This window comes from Dromiciops gliroides, chromosome 2 (assembly GCF_019393635.1).
Source record: "Dromiciops gliroides isolate mDroGli1 chromosome 2, mDroGli1.pri, whole genome shotgun sequence".
Classification (NCBI taxonomy): domain Eukaryota; kingdom Metazoa; phylum Chordata; class Mammalia; order Microbiotheria; family Microbiotheriidae; genus Dromiciops; species Dromiciops gliroides.
Window position 1 is genome coordinate 74,441,707 of NC_057862.1, and position 26,978 is coordinate 74,468,684.

The following is a 26,978-nucleotide window of genomic DNA, read 5'->3' on the forward strand; positions in this document are numbered from 1 at the left end:
CACTACCCAGGCCCAATGGCTGACCGGGAGAGTCTCCTCCCCCCGCGACCATCTGTGCATCGTCTTGGGCGCGATAGGCTGCTGTCTCCTGTCAAGGACTTCAGGATCGACGCCTTTGGAGCCGGAGCTGGACCCGGAGGAGTCCGCGCCCTTGCTGCTGCCCTCGGCCTCGCCATGCCTTCGTCCATCTTCGCCGATGTACCCCAGGCACAGCCAGTCCTGGTGTTCAAGCTCACTGCAGACTTCCGGGACGACCCAGACCCCCGCAAGGTCAATCTAGGAGTGGGAGGTAAGGATGCTTTGGGGGAAGGGGGATGGCAAGTGTGTGTGTGTGGGAAGCATTGAATATCATCCAGCGGTGCCCCGCAGCTCTCAGCAACCGCGGAGGGCCTGGGGTCCACGGATGGAGAAACAAGTGGAAAGACCGAGAGGCTTGAGGGAACCGTATTGAATGGGAATGCAGTCACTCCGACAAATCCGCCTTTGGAAAGACCTTGATCTTGAAGGGGGGGGGGGCGGTAAAGGCTCAGCCTTGACCTCTGTGGTGGATTTTCCGGCCCCCTACCTGGAAGTGCTGTAGCCTTGGGTACATTTGCATGTACCCCGAGACTCTGGGGCCCCACGGGGGAGGCGTTTTGCCTTAGGGGATAACTCTGGATTTAAAGTGTCAGATCTGGCTGTACTGCTTGTGTGACCTTGGGGAAAATCCCCTCTCCCTCTCTGTGTTATTAGCATAATAATACCCTCGTTTTCTCCTCCGGTCCGCTAGGGAAAATGCTTTGGAAATGTTGATGCAGATTGTCTGCTGGGAGACTGGGGGTGGATATGGTTCGGACTGTGACGCTGCATTCCAGCGGGACTCGTTTATCCTGAGAATGACTCTCTTGTATTCTTGTGACCTTGAGCAAACTCACTTTGCAACATAAAGGTCAAAGACACCATCCTGAAGTCTTAGAGGCTTTGTAAACTCTGTGACTTTGGGCGAGCAGAATGACCTCCCTGAGTCGCAGCGTCCTTGTGTGTTCAAATGAAAAAGTTGGTCGAGGTCTGAGGCCCCTTCTTGCTGCAACGTGACGTGATTTATTTGCTATTTCAGCATCACCACGTGGATGTTTGAATTCTTATAATTTCTTGCCTTCGCTGTCCAAAAGGTTGCCAAGTAGAGGCAGAAGTAACCTGTGGGAGGAAGCATAAATATATTAATAGTCAGAGATGTGAAGAAAGAGGTTACTAAGCAAAGGGTGTATTGAAGGAATGTTGGGAGACGTTTTTTTCTCATTGTACTCGTCTGTGTACAACACAGAAACACTACCACCTGTGCATAAGGAGGACCCATTTTAGGGGTGAGATGGCCAGAGACAAAATGTTTTATCACACAATAGGTTGGTGGAAGTGTTCATTTGAATTGCTCTGAATGGTAATGAGATGGTCACCTGCAGACAGTTCTTTGTCAAACCCTGTAATACATATGTTCTGCTGTTGTTTTTCTATTCTAGAGAAATGATGTTCATCTAAGGAGAATTCTCTTTTGTTTTGGTTTTTTTGGTGAGGCAATTGGGGTTAAGTGACTTGCCCAGGGTCACACGGCTAGTAAGTGTTAAGTGTCCGAGGTCAAATTTGAACTCAGGTCCTCCTGAATCCAGGGCCAGTGCTCTATCTACTGCGCCACCTAGCTGCCCCGAGAAAATTCTCTTAAAAAAAAATTCATAAGCTATTTGGGTTTTTCCTTCATATTATTATATATTAATTTCTTTGGTTCTAAAGCTGCAAGACCAAACAAGTTAATTCAGTGTTTCCTCTTGATTTGGAATAGATATATTCTGACTATTCTGGTGTGAGGCTCTTGAGTTAGGTCTGGATAATATTGGTGGGCATATCCATTTTTGTGATTTTTTTTTTAAAGGCTGTTCCTTTTAGAACTGCAAAAAGCTTTTTCCAAAGTTTTCAGAAATATTGTATTTGGTGGGGGAGGCCAAGTTGGGGACTCATAGTGTGGAAACTCCTGCCATGCAGACCAGAAGCTTCTCATAGAGAATTGCCTTGGTGCACTGAGAGGTTTATCAGTTTGCCCATGGTCACACAGCCTTATCAGGGGCCAAACTGAAACCCAGATTTTACTGACTACAAGAACAGGTCTCTGTCTACTTCATCCTTAGGACTCAAAATCAAAGAATCTTAGGTTCCCAAGATCATCTAATCTCATTTTTACAGATGAGGAAACTGAGGTCCAGAGAGGGAACATAAACTGACCCCAAAGTCACATTCAACGCTGTTATGACGGCATTTTTAGCAAGTCACATGAAGTCGTCAGGGGCATTCAGACTCTGGGTACTAAAACTCCTTATTCACTACCAAGTTTTCACTTAGGGCAGCACCACTGTCTTAGCAATCTAATTGGTTACTTTAGAAGCCTGTGTATTGCCTCTTTGTATCATTGCATCCATAGATTATTGAATCTTTATTTGTATGTTGCTACTGTGTCCTCAGTAGGACTAAGTTGTAACAACTTCCTTTATGGAGAATTTACAGTTGCGTAAGAAAATTGCTTCAAGGAAAACCCAGGGGAGACGCCCAGCCCACTGTACTTTGATTGTTGCATTTTGTTGTAAATTTGTCAATGTATTTAATGTTGTATAGTTGAAAGAACCCCCTACTACCTTTGAAGTCTTTGAATCAGAAGGACTGCATTTGAATTCCAGTTACAGCTCCTACCAATTTAACAGTGTGGCCTTCAGCAAGTAGTTTTGACTCTCTAAGCCTGAGCCCCCTAATCTGTAAAATAGGAATAATAATTCTTGGGTAGGTGGGGAGAGAGGAGGGAAGTGCCATGTAAATCTTTGGGGTTTTCGTTTTTGTTTTTTTTTTTGCGGGGCAGTGGGGGTTAAGTGACTTGCCCAGGTTCACACAGCTAGTAAGTGTCTGAGGCCGGATTTGAACTCAGGTACTCCTGAATCCAGGGCCCGTGCTTTATCCACTGGGCCACCTAGCTGTCCCCATGTAAATCTTAATGGATTGGCAGGTAGGTGGCTAGAATACTGCGCCTGGAGTCAAATACTCTATCAGATATTTACTAGCTGTGTGACCCTAGGTAAGTCACTTCACCCTGTTTACCTCCATTTCCTCATGTGCAAAATGAGCTGAAGCAGGAAATGGCAAATCCAGTTTCTTTACCAAGAAAACCCCAAATGGGGTCTTGAGGAGTCTCATATAACTGAAAAAATAACTGAACAATAACAAAACTTAACCATAGCATTGATTGATGATTGATTGATTGATTGATTGATTGATTGTCGGGGCAATGAGGGTTAAGTGACTTGCCCCGGGTCACACAGCTAGTAAGTGTCAAGTGTCTGATGCGGATTTGAACTCTGGTCCTCCTGAATCCAGGGCTGGTGCTTTATCAAACACTGCCATCTAGCTGCCCTAACCATACCATTTAAATGAGCTATTGTTGTCATAATCTATTTAGCCAAACTCTTCTTATTCTTGTATTCAACTAGTTTCCTTTCCCCAGATATTTGCTGGAGATACTTCATACATTTTTAATTAAAATTTAAAAATTTGACCTCAAGTTTATTGCTTTAGGGAATTCCTGATAAGGAAACTCTAGGAGGTCTTAGATTTAGAGATCTACCTAGGGGGTTTGTAGGAATTAAGTTATTTGTTCTGGAGTACACAGCCAGCTTTGTGCCTGAGGCAGAATTAAAATCTGGTCATTCAGTTAATAAGTAGTTTGTTTGTTTTTTAAATGTAAATAGTATTTTATTTTTTCCAATTACATTCAAAGACAATTTTAATCATAAGATTTTGAGGTCCTAATTTTTCTCCCTCTCTCCCCTTCCACCTCCCCTAGATAGCAAGCAATCTGATGTAGGTAATAAATCGTTTCTGAGGGTCTGCTGTGTGCAGGAACACTGAGAATACAAAGAAAGGCAAAAGACTGTCCCTGCTCTCAAAGAGCCCATAATCTAATGGGGAGGCAACTTGCAAACAACTACAGGCAAATAAAGCTATCTATAGGATAAATTGGTGATAATCCCACAAGGAAGACACCGGCATTAAGGAGATCAGAAGAGGCTTCTTACAGAAGGTAGGATTTTTTAGTTGGGATTTGAAGAAGGCCGGGGGAGCCTGGTAAGGCAGAGTTAAAGAAGGGAGTGCACTCCACAATTTGGAACAACAAAGAAAGTCAATATTGACTGGACCAAAGAATATATCCATTGAGTAAGGAGTAAGAAGATCCGGAAAGTTCTTCCTGATCTTTCCCAGGCTACCTCTTATTATAATTTAAATGAAGCCAAATATCACAATGTGATACCAACAGGCCTTTGTAATATTAATACTTAGTGCTCCATGGAGTCATCGAGCTTTCTATGCATAATCCCATTTGATCCTTAGGAGAGTTGTGAGATAGGTCTTGTAGATGACTTATGCTGTGTCACATGTAGTAAATGGTTTCCAATTCCCACAGTCCAGATTTCTTTCCATCATAGTGTTCTTAAAACTCTGTAGTTGTCAAATCACCATAAACATGTAAGAAGAATCATGAGAATCATTTAATTTTCTGTACTCTTCCCTTATTTTCTGTGTGTAGTTTCTTCAGTGTAGTTCTCAGTCATCAGTTTCAAAGAGAAGTAGATGGAACCTGGAAAGGCAGGCATGGTGTATTTGCATGTCTTTGAAGGTGCCCTTGAGGTGATTCACTCTCTGGACCTTGTTTACCCACTCCTGGACTCTCCTGGCTTTAAAAAAAGTGTGTCTTAGTCTTGGCTAGCTTCTAGAACGTCGAAGACCCCTCAAACAAATCTACCACAGGGCCAGGAAAACTGACCATAGATAACATTCCATTTTACTGCTACAACTGCCTCCTTCAACTCTTTATTTAAGGTCATTAGGCAAAGGGCACTGATAATAAGGTCAGACCTGAATCTTTGTGGGCCGGGGCCTGTGTAGGAAGAAGAGAAAGGAGCCAAAGAAAGCATTAGTCAGTTTTCCATGTACGAATTTGTATTCACTCTCAAAAAATGCAAAAGATTTTTCAGGGACACACCGAAGGTACTAGAGGTTATATAACCAAACACATTTCTAGATTTCTCTACATCAAGAGCTTAAAGCAAATTGGTGTCCTGACTTTATTTTACTCTTCTTATGGACTCAACTATGTTATCCAGTTTATCATCCACCTTATTCTTGGCTTTGAATGAGTTGGACTTGTTTCCAGAAATGAAATGCACCCTACAACGATTGAAGACCTGCTATCACCACACAAGAATGTCCTCCAAGCTCTTAAGGAGAGCTCCAAAAATAGAATGAGTGGTGGGTGGTGGCTTCATTGCAATTAAATATATAGCTTCCTAATGTGACTACTATAAAGAGAACCACACTACTGGATTTATAAATTCTGGCATTTAAAAATCAAGCATCTTATTTTAAAGTCACACTTTATAAATTAACTTTTGCTTTGTTTTTCTTTTTTGTTGGTAGGGATACTAGATTGGTAACTGGTCAATTGAATGAATAAATGAAAATGTCTTCAGATATTTTAGTGCCATACACTAGGTATACAAAGGTGAGATAATACAGGTCAGCTGGAAAGGTGTTTACATCCTAATGCATGGAGATAACCCATATAGGACAGCCAGGGAAGGGAATTCGGGTTTGGGAAATTGAAGGAATAGTGTGAGCGGAACCTTGTGATAGTTGATTGTCAGTCATGGTGTCTGTCTCTTGATTTCAGTGAGCATTTGACTAAGTCTCCCATAGTAATCTTGTGGATTGGGCGAATGGACTACTGGATGGTTCATGGACTGTTTGGTATAATGGAAAGAGCATTGGACTTTTGTTGGTGTAATCAAAGTGCTTTGTAAATCATAAAGTGTACTATTAACTATGAACTGCTGCTATTTACCTTCCCAAAGAGTGTTGATTAGTGCCAGTGTCAATTTAAAAACAGCTCTAGGGTGGAATACCACAGGGCCTTTGGGCGTATTCTTTCCTTTCCTTTTCCTCCCTTATCAGCATGTTTACTTTTATTAGTCAGCCCGAGAAAACATTTCTAAGCAAGGGCACTTAGTGGAATAATGTGTTGGTTTTTTTAAAAGTAGGAATAGCACGTTCTCCCACCATACAGAGACACACGACCTGTCACTAGGAACAGTATACATACCTAAGGAACATACACCGAGGAGTATGCATGTTTGAGGACATATGGCCGGGCATACATGTGGAGGAGGGGTTACACATAAGGAAACAAATGTGGCACATGCAAGGAAAAGCAGCTTGTGCCTCCCGTGCCACAGGGCCTACCTACTCTTTTCAACATTTTAATCAATAATTTGGATGAAAGTCATGTTTATAACTGTGCAAATAACAGAACTGGGGAGGAGAGCTAATTGGATAGATGTAGCATAATGATTCAGAGCAGTCTTAACAAGCTGAAAACCTGGCTTGAGTTGAATACATTGAAATTTAATAGGGATAAGTGTAAAAGACTTCATTTAGGTTAAAAAAAAATCAGTTGCATAAGTATAGGGTAGGACATGGTTGACTACCCAGCTGTTCATTTGGAAAAGATTGGAGGGATTTATTTGATCACCAGCTTAATGAATCAGACTATGATGCAGCTACTAGGAAAGCTGGTGCAATCTTAGGCTCTGTTAATAAAAACATTGCATCTAGATCCTGGAGAACAACAGACCCATTGTCTTCCTTGCTGCTCAGTGCACATCTGGAGCATTGTGCTCAATCCTGGGGGCCACAACTGGGAGAGTGCCATTGCTAAACAAGAGGGGGAAGATTGGAATGATGAGATGTCTGGAAGTAGAGAAGATCAAGGGGGAAAGAGCAACTGGTTCTAAGTATTATAAGGGCAGTCACACAGAAGAGGATGGTGTATACTTGGGTTCTCTATTGCTGTCAGAATTAAGGACACAAGTTATGGAAAGATGTTTTCAAATTATATCTGAGAATTTTTTCTTACAATTACAGTGGTATTAACAGTGCAGTAAGGTGCTTAGTAGAACATTAGCACTAGAAGTAACCTTGTTCAGTCATTTCTAACTCTTCATGATGCCTTTTCTTGGCAGAGATACCAGTTTTCCATTTCTTCCTCCTGCTCATTTTACGGATGAGGAAACTGAAACATAGGGTTAAGTGACTTGCCCAGGGCCACACAGCTAGTAATTGTCTGAGGACAGATTTGAACTCAGGAAGATGAGTCCTCCTAATTCCAGTCCTGGTTCTTTATTCACTATACCAGCTAGCTGTCCAGGAAAGAACCTTAGAGGTTATCTATTTCAACCCCTTCATTTTACAAATGGGGAAACTGAGCCTTAGAAAACTTAAAGAACTTATCCAAGGTCACATAGGTGGTAAGAAGTGGGGCCAGGACTAGAATTCAGATCTTCTAACACTTAGCGGTGCCCTGGAAAGTGTGCTGGACTTAGAGCTAGAGGACTGGGTTGATAACCCTGCCTCTACCACTTATACCTTTGCTACTGTAACGATTGGAATAATACACTTGGCGCACTTCTTCCCACCACACTGCCTCACTTTTTTTCCCCCTTTTGAGGTAATGCATGCCATTAAGGACATTGCAAGCAGCAGCTAGAGGGGACGGTCTGTTAGGGATGCTCTAAAATAGATCTTAGCTCTCGTTCAACTCTAACATACTTTCATGGGTTCTGTAAATCATAAATGTCATAACTGACTCTGGAAAGGAATAAGCAGGAATTTGCCCTGAGGCAAAGATGATGAGATAAATGGTATAATTTAAATGAGTAAACAGCCAGAGACCAACAGACACTGGAATATTAAGAAAAAGCAGGGCCGTAAACATTTGTGGAAGTGTGAAGCCTTGGATAATTGAATAACATTTTATAGGAGGGTTTTTTCCCCAAGGGCTCATTATTGATTCTGTCAGGTGCCAACTCCAAATCCTCTTTGCCCCCATCTGCCACTTTCATATTCATAGTGTTAATATGCATATATGAATCACCTGGATTTGATGTAGTTACCTTATTATCCAAAAGGAATTTTATGAAACTCTGGATTAATAGGAGCAAAATGTCCTTCAACTGAACTCCAAACCTGAACCCAGATAGCTAGCAGATAAAGGACCCTTCCTAGTGACTTCTTTTCCCTCAGGATAGTAAGTCCCTATCTTATGGTAACATCTGGGCGTCCTCATCCTTGCTAAACCTTTTTTTGGAATCCTGTAATCTTATCATGATGCTTCTGTATTTCCTCCATACTTGGTATAACAGAAATTGTTAAACTGCTCTTTGCTTCTGGGTTGATTTCTGTATCATACTGTTGAAACTGACAATGCCCTGTAATCAGGGGACTAAAATCATATATATCTTCAGAAATGGGGAGTCCCCCGAGCTTCTCTCTTAGGAGGGGAGTCTCCACATGATCATGTTGTGTTATCTTCTAGGGACAAAATATTAAATTGATATGTTTTTCTGTCTGTCTCTGATTTGTTTCGTGGGAGGACAGATATCATGTTCTCTGATCTGGTTTGTTTTGTAGGAGATATTATAAGATGTTGTAATTTCTCTGATCTGTTTATTATATTGTAGGAGAGATTAAACATTTATGATCTGTTTGTAGGAGACAGATACTAAAACTAGATTTTAATAGTCAATAATAGGAACCAAGTTTACCCCACCAAAAGGTAGCAATCGTTTTCTGAAAAAAAAAAAAAAACGAAACAGGAAAGCTGAAGAGCAGAGGGTTTATTTCAGTGAGGGTAAGTCTCAACTATTTTATTTTTATGTGCTCTGTTTCCCCCCGAAACAGGTAACATGTTTAGGGACTTCAGTATGGGCTATACCTCAGAGCAGTCACAGGAAATGTCTAATGTATTTGGAAAGAAGTAGGGAAGTGAAGATTTCTCTTATTGACACCACTTCAGGTATTTGTGTTAGGCTCAATCAATTTTATGGCCTGGTAATAGCATGCAAAGCCCGTGTGGACAGTCTCTGTTCTCTGATAATGTCCTCAGAAGTGTCCCTCCACCCAACCAGCTAGCTGGCTGTGCTTCCTCTCTTTTAGATATTCCCTAGGGCACTTTAATACTTATCTGTGCACTTGTAACCTTCTGTGGACTATAAGCCCTTGAGGGCTGGGAGGAGCTACCTTTGTTTCTCCTGCACCTTAAGTGAAGAGTATTGAATTGAATGGCTCTGCTTATCTATCCCTCAGACATTTTGCCAGACTAAAAGCAGATATCTCTCCTCACACAGTCACCACCCTCATTTAGGCCATCTTAACCTCTCCCTCTCGTAAGGAAGACAGGTGCAAGAGATGTTGTATAGGTATGTACAATCAACAAGACCAATAACTCCTTGGGTGTGGTGTTTGAGGGAGAGAGGAATTGAGAATGATTCTGAGGTTGCCATGCTCCATATCTAGAATAGTGGTATCCTTAAAACAAAAAATAGCAGGGGCAGCTAGGTGGCGCAATGGATAAAGCACCGGCCCTGGATTCAGGAGGACCTGAGTTCAAATCCAGCCTCAGACACTTAATAGCTGTGTGACCCTAGGCAAGTCGTCACTTAACCCTCATTGTCCTACCAAAAAGTGAGAGAGAGAGAGAGAGAGAGAAAATAGCAACATTTGGAGGAGGGGTAGGGTTAGGGAACTGGGGGAAAGGGTAGGGAATCGGTTCTGTCATGGGGAGATGGGGTAAGGAGCTTGGGATAGGGGTAGGGGTTTGGGGTCCTTAGGAATTCCTCTTTAAAGAATTACACCCTCTTGCACACAAAAGCCATTAGAATAAGATGGTAGTTTATTTCGGAGCTGAGGAAGGGAAAGGGAAGAGAAGGGAAGGGAAACCATGAAAGAAGTCATTGGACTTCTCATGGGGTGAAAGGCACAGAGAGAGTGGCTCTGAGATACCAATCTCCTCGAGCAGGAGACTGGCAGGTACTTTTTTTTTTTTTAAGTGAGTCAATTGGGGTTAGGTGACTTGCCCAGGATGTTGTGTCTGAGGCCGGATTTGAACTCAGGTACTCCTGACTCCTGGGCCGGTGCTCTATCCACTGTGCCACCTAGCTGCCCCCTGGCAGATACTTTTGAATAGAATTTTATTTTCCAAAATAATATGTAAAAACAAAATTTTAACATCCATTTTTAAAAAAACTTTGTGTTCCAACTTCTCTTCCCCCCTCCATCCCCCCCCCAAGAACTCAAGCAATTCAAAATAAGTTATACATGGATTAGTCATGGAAAAATTCCCATATTAGCTAGTTGTGAGAGAAAACAGTCAAAAAATCCAAAACTTCAGATTAAGGAATTGTCAAAGAGGAAAAGGAAAAAAAAAATTTTAACGTGTTTCCATCTGTTTTCTGATACTATCAGTCCTTTCTCTGCAGATGGGCTGCAATCTTCATAAGTCCTTCAGGGTTATATTGGATCATTGCCTTGCTGAAAATAACCACATGCTTCCCAGCAGATCATCCCCCACTATTGCTGTTATTTTGTATACAGTACATTTCACTCAGCTTGAGTTCATGTAGGTCTTTCCAGGTTTTTCTGATAGCATTCTGTTCATCATAACCTGTATATAGTACCTTAAGCTTGACAGAGAGTTTTCTTCATAAAAGCCCAGCAAAGTAGGTACCATACATTTTGCCATTATAATAAATCATCATAACTATTTCCCTCCATCCCACTCCCTTCCCATGACAATGAAAGGCACAGAGAGTGACTCTGAGATACCAATCTCCTCAAGCAGGAGACAGGCAGGTACTTTTATAGAGGACTGATGGGGATGACCATCTGACTGGAAAGTTCCTTTAGTGAGGGAGGACCATCCCCCACTGGTGGTGGCTGGAGGAGTTGGGTGAGGGGTGGCTGCAGATCTCAAGCCATCTCCTCAGGACACAAAGGAAGCAGCCACACACTCCAGGGTTGAAGGAGACTAGAATGAAGGGTGGGGGTGGTGGAGCTAGCTCAGTCTGATCTGGTTCCACTTATCTCTAGGCTTGTCTGTCCTCTGGTTTAGTTTCTCAATGAGAAGATTCTTTGTGTCCCAGAGAACTTCTGGGGTGCTATGGGCCCATAACAGGTTCCTTTCTATTTCACATTTAAAGTTTGAGATGCCTATGGGATATCCAGGGGATTTCTGTTCATGCACAAGATGGACTATATGGCTTTGGAGATAGGTCCCTTCCAAATCTTTGGTTCAATGATTCTAAGAGTTTTTGTACATTGCCCTTACTTGAAGGAGCCATTGATGGCAGTAGCCAGTGGCTACTTGTTTTTGAAATGTGGGTGCATTCCTAAGTTATCTTTGGTTATTAACTAGTAATGCATACCATAGAGAGAAATCAGGTACTGCTTCTTCTATCCCTTTCTACCTTCATGTATAAATTTGCAGGAATAGAGTATCTTGTACTGGAACTTTTCCCTATATGGGCAAATTTCTTGGACACATTGGCCCATTTTGAGAACATTTATCTCTACCACCAGATGCAAGGCATCAAGAAAGTGAACCCAATCCCAATGATACCATGGCCTCAACATAATGTGTAAGGTTTCTTTATAGTGAACACTTTTTTTTTTTTTTGGTGAGGGTTAAGTGACTTGCCTATAGTCACACAGCTAGTAAGTGTCAAGTGTCTGAGGCCGGATTTGAACTCAGGTCATCCTGAATCCAGGGCCGGTGTTCTATCCACTGCACCACCTAGCTGCCCCTATAGTGATCACTTTTTAATTTAGGATTTTATTAAGGATTCTCTATATTGTTTTGAAGAAGGAGGTGATAAAGTTCTCTGCTATGTCAAACTTTCATACCAAGTAGGATACTCATTTTTGTCCTGCAGCATATCGCACAGATGATTGCCAGCCCTGGGTTTTGCCAGTAGTGAGAAAGGTGGAACATCAGATTGCCAGAAATGACTCTCTAAACCATGAGTACTTGCCTATCTTGGGATTGCCGGACTTCCGAAGCAATGCTTCCCGCATTGCTCTTGGGGATGACAGCCCAGCCATCAAGGAGAAGCGGGTAAGTTCTGGGTAAGGAATCATTTTTTCCTTTAAAAAAACGTGTGGAGAAAACTCACACAAATGACACTTTGAAGTAAACCAAATGCCAGTGATAAACCTTTATTTAGAGCAAAGTGACTTGTAATGATCCAGACCCAAACAATGACTGTAGCTGATCTTTTGGTATACCTTCTTAGCTGACTGTGAAGAATCCCTATTTTGTGTTTACTCTGCTAAGTATTAAGGAGCAGCTAGGTGGTATAGTGGAGAGAAGAATCGGCCTGGAGTCAGGAAGTGTCTCATCTTTCTGAGTTCAAATGGGGCCTCAAACACTAGCTGTGTGACCTTGGGCAAGTCATTTAACCCTATTTGCCTTAGTTTCCTCATCTATGAAATGAGCTACAGAAGGAAATGGCAAACCACTCTAGTATCTTTGCCAAGAATGGCTGGAAAAAAACAAACAACCAAACAACAACAAATGCTAAGCACTATCAAGGATCTAGGAAAAGTTTAAGACAAGGGCCCTGTCGGAAAGATTGGGGGAAGATAGAAGACAATTGGAGGTAGTACATAAACAAGTTTGCAGTTACTCGTGATACCATTTTGTTTCAAGCAGAAGAAAGACATCTGCAAGAGCTGATTAAAAAAGACTTGGTGCAAATGGAACTTAAGGAGGGCCTTTGAGGATTGGCAAAATTTGAAGAGATGAAACAGAATAATGGATAGAGGGCCAGACTTGGAGTCAGGCAGATCTGGGTTCAAGTTTTATCTTTGATACATATTGTGTGACATGGGGCAATTCTTCATGACAGATTCCCAATATGGAAACTCCATACTGGGAATTTCTCACACTGACAAAATAACAAATCCAGGGACCCCCCCCTGCTACGTACATTTTCCCCACCCCACCCCCAAATGAATACATGATTGATTGATTGATTAAGAAATAAGGGGCAGCTAGGTGGCACAGTGGATAAAGCACTGGCCCTGGATTCAGGAGTATGTGAGTTCAAATCCGGCCTCAGACACTTGACACTTACTAGTTGTATGACCCTGGGCAAGTCACTTAACCCCAATTGCCTTACCAAAAAAAAAAAAGAAAAGAAACAAAATATTTGTATAGGAAAAAGGGGAGCATTTCCAGTGAGGGGAGCAATACAAATGAAATCAAGAAAGCAGAACTAAACACAGCATAATTGTGGGACAATGGACTGGTGCCTAACTGGAATCTTAGGGCATGTTACCAAGGTAGTTGTGGGAAATAAGTTTGGGCAGATAGAGTAGGGCAAAGCCTTGAGACGAACTTTGTTTTTATAACCCTGTTGCCTAGTTCTGTTCCTTGTACATAGCAGCCACTCGATAAATGTTTGTTAAATTTATCATAGAATTCTATTTTTTTCTTTTCTTTTTTTTTTGGTGAGGCAATTGGGGTTAAGTGACTTGCCCAGGGTCACACGGCTAGTAAGTGTTAAGTGTCTGAGGCTGGATTTGAACTCAGGTCCTCCTGAATCCAGGGCCGGTGCTCTATCCATTGCGCCATCTAGCTGCCCCATAGAATTCTATTAATGGAAAGTTTTTCAAAACTAATTGAACAGGATTGTTAAATGAGTTTGACAGTATTTAAAGTGTGCATTGGAGAAAGGGGAGCATGGCAGTACAGGCTTTTTTCAATAATCTAGCTATACCTGATGCCATTTCTAGGCTGTCCTTACTTTGAGTGGGAGTGAGGAGGGGTTGAAAAGAGTTGCCAGTTCTGGGCTTAGAGTTGCTGCAATGCAGCATCTAGCCTTTCCTAGGTCATAAGTAATACCTAAGAGAAGGAAACAGGCCTGGGTGTCCTGCATCTGGAGCACCAACATTCTCACTAGTCTTTAGCTTCCTTCCTGGTAGACTGTTGCCAACATGCCCAATGAGCAGAATTTTAGGGTAGAGTTAAGCTTTCCTTCCTTGAGGAATCAGGTAAGCTCTGAGGAGCGGGGAGGGTTCTTGGGAACCAAGGTAAGTAAGGACACATATTTCTATGTGCTACTGACTCAGTCTGGATGCAGTTTGTTTGTCTCACACATACAAGGCAATATAAATAAAAGCTGGTAATGAGTGATGGATGAGATAAGGAGGTGGTTATAAAAACATCACTGCCTTAGAAGCACTAGAATCCTGAAGAACCAGACTAGGGAGTAGGCATCTTGGCTCTTTTTCACTGCAGTGAGTAACAGCTAGGTAGGTTTAATGAAATCACTTCTAATCAGGTACAAGGCATTTGCGAATCAGCAAATACATATTGAGACACTGATCAGATTTTTGCATGGCCTTAATTTGACCATTCTGTACCTAGCTGTCCCCCCCATAGCCTTAATTTGAAAGCAACATTTTTATTATGAGGATGAGCTGAAAAAGCATATCAGGTTAAGACTGTGGCTATTGCCAGTAGTAAATTCTGCTAAATATATTAAATAGACATAGAGAGGGTGTAACTGTTTCAGGTTCCATGGGGTCAGTGAAAACTAGTGAAAAGGGAATGAGCTGCATGATTTATGTTAGTATCTCTATACTTTTCACTATAAGCCTACCAAGGGGTTAGTGTGTGTTGTCAGCTTATCTTAGTTCAGAGAGACTCATTACCAGCTTAGCCACAGGATAATGAATTTCAGCCACAGCAATAAAATCTTAACAATTAAACTTTAGCAAATTAACATATGCACACACATAACTATAGGCTTGGACCCATGTTTTGGGGCATTCATTTTTTCCTAAACGGTTTTTCTTTTTTTTCCTTGTTTTCTGTTTAAAATTTATATCTTTTTTTTATATGACATGTTTCTCCTCTCCCAGACCCATCCCTTATTGCATAGAATTGAAAAAGTTCAGCAAAACCACCTTACACATCAAAAGAAGGTTTCTAATTTAGAGTATTTCATATATTACTTCAGTAAAGAAGAAAGGGAGATAGTTTTCTCATGCTTGGTGTAACTACTGCAGTAATTGTTTCTTACAGAACAGTAACGATCTGTTATATTCTGTGATGTTTAAAATCTAAATGTGTGGTCACCTTAAATTAGTAGCTTTAGCACCAGTCTTTAGGCATTAAGCATTTATTAAAGCATACTAGGTATTAGGGGGGAAAAAAAGAACACATGAAGTTAAGAAAAGGCCTGTCTAGGGGAAGCTAGGTGGCTCAGTGGATAGAGCACTGGCCCTGGATTCAGGGGGATGTGAGTTCAAATCCAGCCTCAGACACTTACCAATTACTAGTTGTGTGACCCCAGGCAAGTCACTTAACCCCAAATTGCCTCACACACACACAAAAAAAAGGCCTATCTAGCCTAGAGTTCCAGCCTGGTCTGGTTCTTCCTCAAGTCCTCTGACACAAGCCTGCTTCAACCATGAACTCCCCAGCAAACTGTGTGGAAGCTTTTTTTTTGTTTGATTTTGTTTGTTTGTTTTGGTGAGGCAATTGGAGTTAAGTGCCTTGCCCAGGGTCACACAGCTAGTAAGTGTCAAGTGTCTGAGGCTGGATTTGAACTCAGGTACTCCTGACTTCAGGGCCGGTGCTCTATCCACTGTGCTACCTAGCTGCCCCGGAAGCTTTATAGGTCTGGAGCATAGTCGGTCCTTATACACTGCTTCAAGCTGGTTGGTTATCATCCAAATCCATTGGTTCACTGGACTTGAAGGTGGGCTTGAGTTGAGTTCGAAGTCCTTAGCTTCTGAGAACAATACTTCCTTAAGGGCTAGCCAGGTATGATCAATCACTCTCACTTAATTCAATCAGTTTAGATTAATCTCTAGGTGAGCCTTTGAGTATCTGCCAAATCCCATTATTTTCTCCCAATTCCATGCACCACAACTTGTTTAGCTATTCTCCAATCAAGGCTTTTTTGTAACTCCTTCAAGATTCTCTTTTGTCATCTTTACCAATTTGCTGGGTGTTAGATGAAACCTCATAGTTGTTTTGATTTATATTTCTACTATTATTGGTTGCTTGGAGCATTCTTTCATATGGTTGTTAATAGTTTGCAGTTCATGTGAGAATGGTGCGTTCATTTTCTTTGACCACTTGTCATTTGGAGAGTGGCATTGAAACTTCTATTCCTATCTTCTTCTTTTGTTTTTTTTTTTTTTTAGTGAGGCAACTGGGGTTAAGTGACTTGCCTAGGGTCACACAGCTAGTGAGTGTTATGTGTCTGAGGCCGGATTTGAACTCAGGTACTCCTGACTCCAGAGCTGGTACTCTATTCACTGTGCCACCTAGTTGCCCCTTATTCCTATCTTCTTAATGACTGATTTGTGTGTAGTTTATTTTGGAAATAATCTGATTCAGGCTTGTTATGTTAAAACATTTGTTAGATTTAGTTTTTAATTGGATGTAGAATTACCAATAAAGATAGACTTAGGCAACAGGGCATCTCAAAATTAAAGGATAGAAGAAAATGTGTGTGTGCATGTGTAAGGATGCTCAATCTGAAAACTAATCCACCCTATATTTCACTGAATTGCTGTGACTCTTAAGATGATGTGACTTATGATGCAACTCTTTTTTTTAAGTGAGGCATTTAGGGTTAAGTGACTTGCCCAGGGTCACACAGCTAGTAAGTGTCAAGTGTCTGTGGTTGGATTTGAACTCAGGTCCTCCTGAATCCAGGGCCGGTGCTTTATCCACTGTGCCACCTAGCTGCCCCTTATGATGCAACTCTTAAGAGGAGATAAAGCTGAACAGAGGAAAGGACTGATTGAGTATAACATGATGTCAGAATGTCTGAAAAATAAGACTGGTTTAGAAAGATGGGACATCTTACTAAAAGACAGATTAATCTGACAAGTTGAAATCATTTCGTTTCTTTATTTGCAGGGCAATGAGGGTTAAAGTAACTTTGTCAGGGTCACACAGCTAGTAAGTGTCAAGTGTCTGAAGGCAGATTTGAACTCAGGTCCTCCTGACTCCAGGGCTGGTGCTTTATCCTAGCTGCACTAAATTTGGCCTAAACACCCTGAAACCATTTCATTTCATGTGGTTTCTTAAGAATTGACAAATCTTCTTGGTTCAGATTCTGCAGAAATCTACAGTGATTTTTTTTGACTCTCTGGAAAATGAATAGAACTTAATTACCCTCAACCACTGATCATCCTTCTCTGTTTCAGATGGGAAGCGTGCAGTCTTTGGGGGGAACAGGTGCCCTTCGAGTTGGAGCCGAGTTTTTACGCAGGTGGTATAATGGAACAAATAATGCAGCCACTCCTGTCTATGTGTCTGCTCCAACCTGGGGTGAGTTTTTCATTGTCAGGAAAGAATGATCCTTTTGACTTCTTTATTGATCGCAGAGAAAATGTTAACAAAACCTTGAGATGACTTGTGGATTATATATGAGTGACCTGAGGCTAAACTTCAGATTTCACCAAGAACAAATGGTAAAAATGTGAGATGGGAATATTGGGCAGGCAGATAACTTGGTAGCAGGACACACCACTACAATAAAATATAATTGCAGCTTTAATGTAATGAGTAGAATTTATATCCTCTTATAAATGACCCTGTTCCAAGAAGTCTCATAAAAGAAGTCTTCAAGATCCCTAAGTATTTATTGTGGAATTTTAAATTATGGCAAATAATGTTTGTGACACACTTTAACTTTTTATTTTCAGAAAATCACAATGGTGTGTTTGGTGCTGCTGGCTTTACGGATATCAGAACATATCATTACTGGGATGCAGCTAAAAGAGGGCTTGACCTTCAGGGCATGCTGCAAGATATGGAGGTAGGAAACTTCTTTATTCATTCATGCATGCATTTATCTGTCTGTCCATTTATTTACTGGGTAATAGAAAGTTACAGGGAACCATGTGTCATTAGGAGAGGCTCTCTAGGAAGGAGAAGAGAAGGGATCTTATCTTTGGGTTGAGAAGGGCTTGAGCCACTTTCCTTGAATCAGGTGGTGTTTTCTGGGTTTTAATCACATGTTTGGAACAAATCCAGCTTCCTCATTACCTCTGTTGGCTTACCAAGCCACTACTCATTCTACTTCCTGATATTTCCTGTTGATACCACTCTGAACTGATGCATGTTACTTTTCCTTAGAATGCTCCGGAATTCTCTATCTTTGTCCTTCATGCCTGTGCACACAACCCCACTGGCACTGATCCAACTCCAGAGCAATGGGAGAAGATTGCTGCTGTAATGAAGGTAACTATCACTTTCAGACATTTGTCGATCATGCTGTTGATGCAGCCAACTACCTTTTTAATGCATGTGCTGGTGTGATTCCAAAAACCACTTGATTGGTGGCATAAAGGCATCAGTAAATCTGGAGAATTGTCTCTCAGCAAAGTCCATAATATTGTTTCTAGAACCCTGCCCCAGGGGTAGAATTGGCATTGGCATTAAAAATCAATGTTGAGGGGTAGCTAGGTGGCACAGTGGATATAGCACCAGCCCTGGATTCAAGAGGACCTGAGTTCCAATCTGGCCTCAGACACTTGACACTAGCTGTGTGACCCTGGGCAAGTCACTTAACCTTCATTGTCCTACCAAAAAATAAAATTGGGGCAGCTAGGTGGCGCAGTGGTTAGAGCACTGGCCCTGGAGTCGGGAGTACCTGAGTTCAAATCCGGCCTCAGACACTTAACACTAGCTGTGTGACCCTGGGCAAGTCACTTAACCCCAATTGCCTCACTAAAAAAAAAAAAATTAAAATAAAAAAAAAACAATGTTGAGAGAGGGACCTTGTGCACTAAAGTTGGAGGTTGTGATCATTTTCTTTCAAGAGTTCTTGGGAAATACAATGTTAAAATGTATTGACTAAGGACTGTTCATTTGGGATCTCTAAAGAGATTCAATTTCAGGAGCACCAAGGATTTCCCCTTTAGTGTTCTCACATTCTGATGTATATGGTGGGATTATCCTCAGGTTTGAATAGACTCACATGTACTAGGGCCATCTCCCACACTGTCTATGGGTCTGTCCAGCTCCTGGGTTCCGGCTTGCTACTCTGCTCATTGATGAACTGAGGAGAGCAGCAGTTTTATCTATAAAAGAAGTTTAGGGGAAGAAATTGAGGACCTGTAAACATCTTGTATAAAATGCTCATTCTGAGAAGATAGGTTGCTTCAGTTGGGGCAGGAGTTTGGACTTAAGTCTAGGGCAAATTCCCCTTCTCTAACTCTCCTTCCCTCCTTGCAGCGCCGATTTCTGTTCCCTTTCTTCGACTCAGCCTATCAAGGTTTTGCATCTGGGGATCTAGACAAGGATGCCTGGGCTGTCCGCTATTTCGTGAATGAGGGCTTCGAGCTCTTCTGTGCTCAGTCCTTCTCCAAGAACTTCGGGCTCTACAGTGAGTGCCTTCCTAAATAAATACCTTTAGCATACCCGTATCACACAAGTCTTGGCTGGGTTGGAAGCTTTTGTGTGTGGATGGATCACTGGATTTTAAATTGATATGTCTCTCTCTCTTTAGATGAGCGGGTGGGGAACCTGACCGTGGTTGGGAAAGATAGTGATAACGTCCAGCGTGTCCTTTCCCAGTTGGAGAAGATTGTGCGCGTCTTGTGGTCCAACCCTCCTGCTCAGGGAGCTCGGATAGTGGCCACTACCCTTTCCAACCCTGAGCTCTTTAATGAGTGGTAAGGTTCCCAAGTAGAAATAAGAGAATTAGAAGAATAGGGGGTTTCTACATAACCTATCCCATTATATAAACTAGATGATTTTGCTTTATGTTAATAACCAATAGCCAGACTAATAGTTATTCATATTAAGGATTCATTTATCAAATGTTTATTGCTTGCTGTGGTATATGGAAGGTACTAAGTGCCTAGTCTAGGGTAAGGTTGGGGTGGGGTACAAAGATGTTTACATTTTCCTGCTCACAAGGAGCTATGCTTTTTAGCATTTCTGTGGACCTGAGAATCTCTTAGGAAGCTAAAACAGGGGCATGGATTAATACAACTCAAATTCCCTTTCATCCTAAAATCAATCCAGTATTCTAGAAAATAAAGGATCCATAGAGTATCCTAGTACTTCATTTTCTACAAAACAAAATTTTCAACTCTCCTCTTCTTTGGCTAACTTTGGCAAAATGGGATGGATGTGTTTTGGTCAAACATGGAACCAAATTTTTAAAAAGCGAAAATATTACCTAAGTCAAATATTTGTTGTTGTCCAGTCGTGTCTGATTCTTTGGGACCCCATTTAGAGTTTTCTTGGCAAAGATACTGGTTTGCCATTTCTTTCTCCAGCTAGCTCATTTTACAAGATGAGTAAACTGAGGCAAATAGGGTTAAGCAACTTTCCCAGGGACAAACAGCTAGTTAGTGCATGAGGCCAAATTTGAACTCATGTTCCTGACTCTAAGGTTGGTGCTCTATCCCCACTGTGCTTCCTAGCTGACAAATCAAATGTTACTACAACATTAATGTAGGCACTTGGCTGTGGGACCCAGTGGGAAGAACTTTGGTGGGTTAGACTTGGCCTATTGAAAAAGAAATAAGGGCAGCTAAGTGGTGCAGTGGATAAACACCATCCCTGGATTCAGGAAGACCTGAGTTCAAATCCAGCCTCAGATACTTGACAAATACTAGCTGTGTGACCCTGGGCAAGTCACTTAACCCTCATTGCCCTGCAAAGAAAAGAAAAAAAGAATATGTATTTTATGGTACTCCACTACCCCTGGTAGCAACATTGATTTACTCGTTTTGTCTATACTAGGTCTATCCATGCTGTCCTCATGAAGTAAGGAGAAGAATCTGTAGTTTTACCACATGAGACTGATAATGCTTTTTAAAATATTTTTTTTAGTGAGGCAATTGGTGCACTGTGCCACCTAGCTGCCCCAATGCTTTTTTTTTTTTAATTACTTTTTGTTTTTGGTGAGGCAATTGGGGTTAAGTGACTTGCCCAGGGTCACACAGCTAGTAAGTGTTAAGTGTCTGAGGTCGGATTTGAACTCAGGTACTCCTGAATCCAGGGCCAGTGCTCTATCTACTGCGCCATCTAGCTGCCCCCAATAATGCCTTTTTAAAAAAAATAAGTAATATGATTCTTTCAGAAATCGTTAAATGATCAAATGGTTCTTAGCTTGATTAAGGCAAACTCTGAAATACAGGGTATTAAAACTTAAGGTTGCACTAAGACTTTTGAGACACCCTATGTAACCATTTTAGAGAGTCAGTAGTCAACAGTTCCTGTTTAATTAGGTTCAACTGTAACTCATTAGACCTGTATGAGATTTTTGTTTTTGTTTTTTTAGTGAGGCAATTGGGGTTAAGTGACTTGCCCAGGGTCACACAGCTAGTAAGTGTTAAGTGTCTGAGGCTGGATTTGAACCCAGGTCCTCCTGACTCCAGGGCCGGTGCTCTATCCACTGCGCCACCTAGCTGCCCTGACCTCTATGAGTTAAAACGTTATCTTTACAAAAAAGCAGACCAATCCTTCTCTGAACCTATTTTTAATGTTAGCTGATTTTTAGTTGGTAGTTGTGTTACTATGTTCCCTTTTATCTAGGTAATAATTGACTTCATTTCCCACTCTTATAGGAAAGAAAATGTTAAGACAATGGCTGACCGGATTCTGTTAATGAGAGCTGAACTCAGGTCTCGCCTTGAAGCCCTTGGCACCCCAGGAACCTGGAATCACATCACTGAACAGATTGGAATGTTCAGTTTCACAGGATTAACTAGTAAGTGCACAGCAAACCACCTCGTGGGTTGTCCATTTGTAACTGTTGTTCCCTGAAGCTAACTTTATAGGAAATAAGGGCAAAGTAGCTACTGTAACCTACCTCCTTCAGCTTTGATCCTCACTTCCTTTTATCCACCTCCTGCAATTTCCTTTCCATTTCTTATCCACTCTTGTCATTTATTCCAGTACTCCTTCTATCATTGCTTCCTGTAATTCATCTCCAACAGGGGCTGTCTTTTAATTGGTCATCAACTAAGCTGTTAAAGCCTAGTTGGTCAGGGTAGGTAAACCTTAGGGAACCCAGTGACCTGGAACAAGTAGGATTTTCTCATTGTTTCCCACTCAAATCTCCTGAGACCCTTGAGAGTTGCAGTAGACTGACTTGGTAGCTTAGCAGCTGACAGATGGTTTGGGCTTTTTTTAGCCATGTGGGCCTGAATAGGTATAAGCCAAGGATATAAGCAAGTTAGAAAGGATATCAAGTTTCAATTCTTTCCCAATTTCAGGCCACAGTTTAATGTTGAATCCTCGTACATGTTGCCCATTATCTTTCAGCTTCCAGAGCTTCACTGGGCATAGAGATTTTTTTTTAATTGTCTTTTGATTTTATTTTTTTGATCTTTTGAGGACTTAACCCATTTTAAAATGTAACAACCAGCTGTGTGGAATTTTTGTTAGCTGGCAGGAGGAAAGCAATCCCTTTAAATCCTAGAGGGTCTTACATAACCAGTATGATGTGAATAATAGGAGGGAAAGGGTTAGGAGAGCTAATATTTACTTGCCCTAGAGTCACTCACAAAGTGTTATAGTGGAAGGAAACTTGGACCTGAGAATTGAAGCCTCTTCTACTTAACAGCTATATGATCTTAGGCCAAGTTCTTTATATCTATGCCTTTGTGATCCTGGGAAAGCAGTTTTACTTCTCTTAAGACTGTTGCTTTGTTTTTAATATTTTTATTGCTGTAAGAAAGGTGGTTTGTGAACCTTAAAACAATAAAAATGGGAGCCGTTACTATTAGAAGAAGGGTGGTATAGTAGAAAGAGTACTGGGCTTGAAGTCACAAGACTGAGCTTACATTCCTAGCTTTGCTAAGGCTTTCCTGTGTGAACTCAGACAAGCCACTCATAGGACTGATCTTTACTAATCTATAAAATGAAGTGGTTAGACTATCTTTACTGTTCCTTCCTACCTCTAAAATCCTATTATTCTTTTAGCAATAGTAATAATGATAAAAGAGATTTTGTAGAAAGTGCTTCATAAGGTATTATATAATTCTTAGTTTTATTGTAAGTGATAACAAGAATTTTCTTTTTTTGCACGGCAATGAGGGTTAAGTGACTTGCCCAGGGTTACACAGCTAGTAAGTATCAAGTGTCTGAGGCTGGATTTGAACTCAGGTCCTCCTGACTCCAGGGGCCTGTGCTTTATCCAATGAGCCACCAAGCTGCCCCCTGCACCAGGAAGTATTAATGGAATTGTCTTTGCTTCTTACTTATGCTTAACTTCCAATTATTTATACATAATAAGAAAGATAAATCAAAAGTTGTACATATTTTACCATAGACATCAAAGGAAATATTTCTACCTTTAAAAATGGCACCTGTATTGTTGTATATTTTTGTCACTACTTGCTCTTGGAGGCATTTTGGGTCACACTTTTTCCCCCTACTTGCTGTTTTGAATATAAATGGATAAGTGGAATTCTACTGGACCTGAATTCCACATAATAATTTATAAATGACTGGGTTTTATAGATTTGTGTTTTATTTAGACTTCATTTTTCTGTGGCTTTAGTCAAGCAGCTATTGAGTATAGAAATTAGGCCTTCTGTTATCAGATCTTCAGCAACTCTGGCCTATAAATTTGGCCCTCAAAAACATTGGTTTCTTCAAATGCAAATCCAGGAAATGGGGTGAAGGAAAGGAACCACTGGAAGTCTTTTATCCTAAAATGAGGGGTGGCCTGCCACTGTCTTAATGGGCATAAAACCAGAACTGCTATCAATATAATAGCTTTGGTTGTTTTGAATCTCTTACTTAAAATTGTAGAGTTTTTACATAAAGAATTATCAGAATTCTTTTTTAATATCTAGGACCCAACTTGAATTTAACTTGTGAAGGACATTAAGCAGCTATACAGTTCAATTGTAATAAATTATCAAATAAAAGGGGTTCCTAGGGGCAGCTAGGTGGTGCAGTGGATAGAGCACTGGCCCTGGATTCAGGGGTACCTGAGTTCAAATCCGGCCTCAGACACTTGACACTTACTAGCTGTGTGACCCTGGGCAAGTCACTAAACCCCAATTGCCTCACTAAAAAAAAAAATAATAAAAATAAGATAATAAAAGGGGCTCTTTTGCAGGCTTAGGGAGCTTGTCATGGGAATAGAACCTAGTAGAGTTGTAACTGTAACTGTTGATAGTTTTCTTTGCTGGCTAACTACATTGTATCTTACAATATGAAAGAAACTTGACTGTTGTGTTTTCTGGAAGACAAAGCCTAAGATTGAATAAGCCTTGGGCCATTTTCAGAGTTAGCTCAAGTGTAATGGAGGCAATCTCTCTACCTTAAAAGTAGCTTTGTATTCCAAAAGCTAACTTGGAAGTTGGTAATGTTGAATTTAGATCATATTTTCCTATATGCAGGTACTGACCAGTGGTGACTAGGTTCCTAGGCTGTCCTGTAAAAACCTATTTATTTAATCCAAATTTAACACTATCTCAGTAATGGAGGGAAAATATTGCAGTACTAGTAAATAAATGTACTACTTTCTAACTCATTTTGATTAATAGATGAAGATTTTTATGGTGAGTCTAAAGGGTATTTATGAATATTTCTAGGGCTACTAGAGGTTGATGGTACTGCCTCTTGTGTTTTAATTCCCTGTATAGGAGAGACAAATATTATGCTTAGGACTAATTTTATGCTTATGGCCACAAATAAGGTAGTAACATAGGCAAGAGTTAGAAAAGTGGAATTAAATAGGGTGGGTGGAAAGATTGCCTGACTGTATAATTAACTTCTCTGTGAGCAAATAAAGAGAACAGAAAATTGAGGAGATTGATGCTGGATTATAAAGAGCCACTTTATCATAACATTTATATAGCATTTCATAAATATCGGATTTTTTTATCAACAGCCTCACAAAGAACAAGTCATGCCAAATAAACCTTATTTCCTTTTTTTTTTTAAACAAGATTACTTAAACTGGTAAATCTGAAATAAGTTGTAGCTACAGTATATCCAAATTTTAGCAAAGTCTTTGATAAAGTATTTCATCTCATAGATAGATATAGGGACTGAATCTGTGATTTTATTTTATATAGAGAACTTTTTAAAAAGGAAACTCTAGTAATGCTGGTTGTCAACTTTTCTGCAACTTAGCGTCTTTGGGAGCTTCCTAAAAACATTGTGGGGCGTGAGTGACTTGCCCAGGGTCCCAGAGTCAGCATAAATCAGAGGGACTGAGGCCTTACTGGCACTATACCACAATATGCCTCCCATATCCTTTCTCATCTTATGTTTGTGGAATGTGTGGGACTAGGTAATAATACATTTAGGTGGAAATAGAACTATTTGGATGACAACACAATATTAACTTGGCAGGAGATCTCCAGTGAAGTGTCCCAGGAAAACTAATTTGGCCTTGTATTTTCTAACATTTTAATCAGGGACTTTGGTAAAGGGTAAATGACGTACGTGCTGGACAAATTTGCAGATGATACAAATCTGGGAGGGATATTTTGTGGAGGAAAAAAATATATATATTTATATATATTTTATAATATATAAATATATTTATATTTAAAATATATAAATATATTTTATATATTATATATATATAAGTAGCAGCTTGTTTTTGTGTTAGCAAAAAATTGGAAACAAAAGTAGATGCCTGTCTATAAGGGAATGGTTGAACACATTATGGTATGTTAATGTTGTGGAATATTCTTGCTCTATATGAAACAATACAAGGAATTCAAATAAGCTAGTATGAACATAGGAAGAATGAAGCTAAGTAGTTCCAAGAAAACAAACTGTCCATATAATCCAATAATATAAAGGAAAACAACAGTGAAAGATACCAGAACTCTGAACAATACAGCAACCAACTTTAGGATGATTGAAGGTGAAGCATATTTTCCTCAGTAGCAAAAGTTGGACTATATAGATATGGAATGAGATGTATTTTATCAAATATGGTCAATAGGGCAGCTAGGTGGGTGGCACAGTGGGTAAAGCACTGGCCCTGGATTCAGGAGGACCTGAGTTCAAATCTAGCCTCAGCCACTTGACACTAGCTGTGTGATCCTGGGCAAGTCACTTAACCTCCATTGCCCTGCAAAAATAAATAAATAAATACAGTCAATGTATTGGATTTGATTAACTACTTTTTTGGTGGAAATGAAAAGTCTTATAAAAAGGCATCAACAAAACATGTTTTTTAAAGCTGGGAGAGATAGCTATTCAAAGATGTTGATGCTGATATAGTGTTGGGAGGGTTATAAGATAAACTTCCTCAGAGCCTATTATATTAGCTTTCAGTTTTTCTTATGCAAGTTAAATAGAATCTCTCCTTTGTCATTTGGTATCTCTTTTGGGGAGTGGAGGAAGGGAAAGTCACCCCCTCCTAAGTGCTCAGCTTCCATTGTGATCCGTGTCCTTGCTGTTTTAACCATGACTTTTGTCTTTTCAACAGCTAAGCAAGTGGAATATCTGATAAACGAAAAGCACATCTACCTATTGCCAAGTGGCCGGATCAACATGTGTGGCCTGACCACAAAGAATCTGGATTACGTGGCTACCTCCATCCATGAAGCTGTAACTAAAATCCAGTGAAGAAGCACCAAGCCAACCAGCACCACCAAAGTTGCTGTCTCTTGTGTGTGTGTATCCCCTGCTTGCAAAAACCCATTATCTATATAGTGTCACAGTGACAATCAAAGGACTGAAATGACTCCAGTGGCAGGATACCAAAGTTTGGAGTTGATGTGATTTGAGATTGCCCAGGATTAGGGTCCCTTTTGGAGACCCATGCAAAATGAACGTTTTAATATAAAGGCAAAAAGAAGAAGAACAAACCCCCAAATCGTTTTGATCATTATGTGAGTTAAGCATGTTGACCCATCCTCCCCCAATCAGTGTGTTCATAGTTCATTTGCTTCTCTGTGAGTGTTGTAAAGGATAGATTGTGTCAAATCATTGATTCTTGGAGCAAAACTCAACCCCAAAGATCAAGTCAGCCAGAAGAGTTGTGTGATTATTGTAGCCATTGGCAATGCCATTAAAGACAAACAACATTTTATCTCTGCAAAGG

General features: G+C 40.6%; 1 protein-coding gene across 1 annotated transcript; it reads left to right on the forward strand.

The window, feature by feature from the left end:
* On the forward strand, positions 1–26,976 carry GOT1 (glutamic-oxaloacetic transaminase 1). The gene is made up of 9 exons (XM_043984715.1): positions 1–289; positions 11,832–12,013; positions 17,134–17,257; positions 17,635–17,747; positions 18,068–18,172; positions 19,169–19,319; positions 19,443–19,608; positions 21,517–21,659; positions 26,361–26,976. The coding sequence occupies exons 1-9, from the start codon at positions 16–18 to the stop codon at positions 26,498–26,500; spliced, it is 1,398 nt and encodes a 465-aa protein (XP_043840650.1). The 5' UTR covers positions 1–15; the 3' UTR covers positions 26,501–26,976.
* The last annotated feature ends 2 nt before the right edge of the window (positions 26,977–26,978 follow it).

What these genes read in the sequence shown, in the direction of transcription:
- GOT1 (XM_043984715.1), top strand. Translation starts at nt 16, where the DNA reads ATGGCTGACCGGGAGAGTCTCCTCCCCCCGCGACCATCTGTGCATCGT. An exon ending in CCTGAGCTCTTTAATGAGTG is followed by an intron (nt 19,609 to 21,516) that starts GTAAGGTTCCCA and finishes CCACTCTTATAG; the next exon opens with GAAAGAAAATGTTAAGACAA. An exon ending in CAGTTTCACAGGATTAACTA is followed by an intron (nt 21,660 to 26,360) that starts GTAAGTGCACAG and finishes TCTTTTCAACAG; the next exon opens with CTAAGCAAGTGGAATATCTG.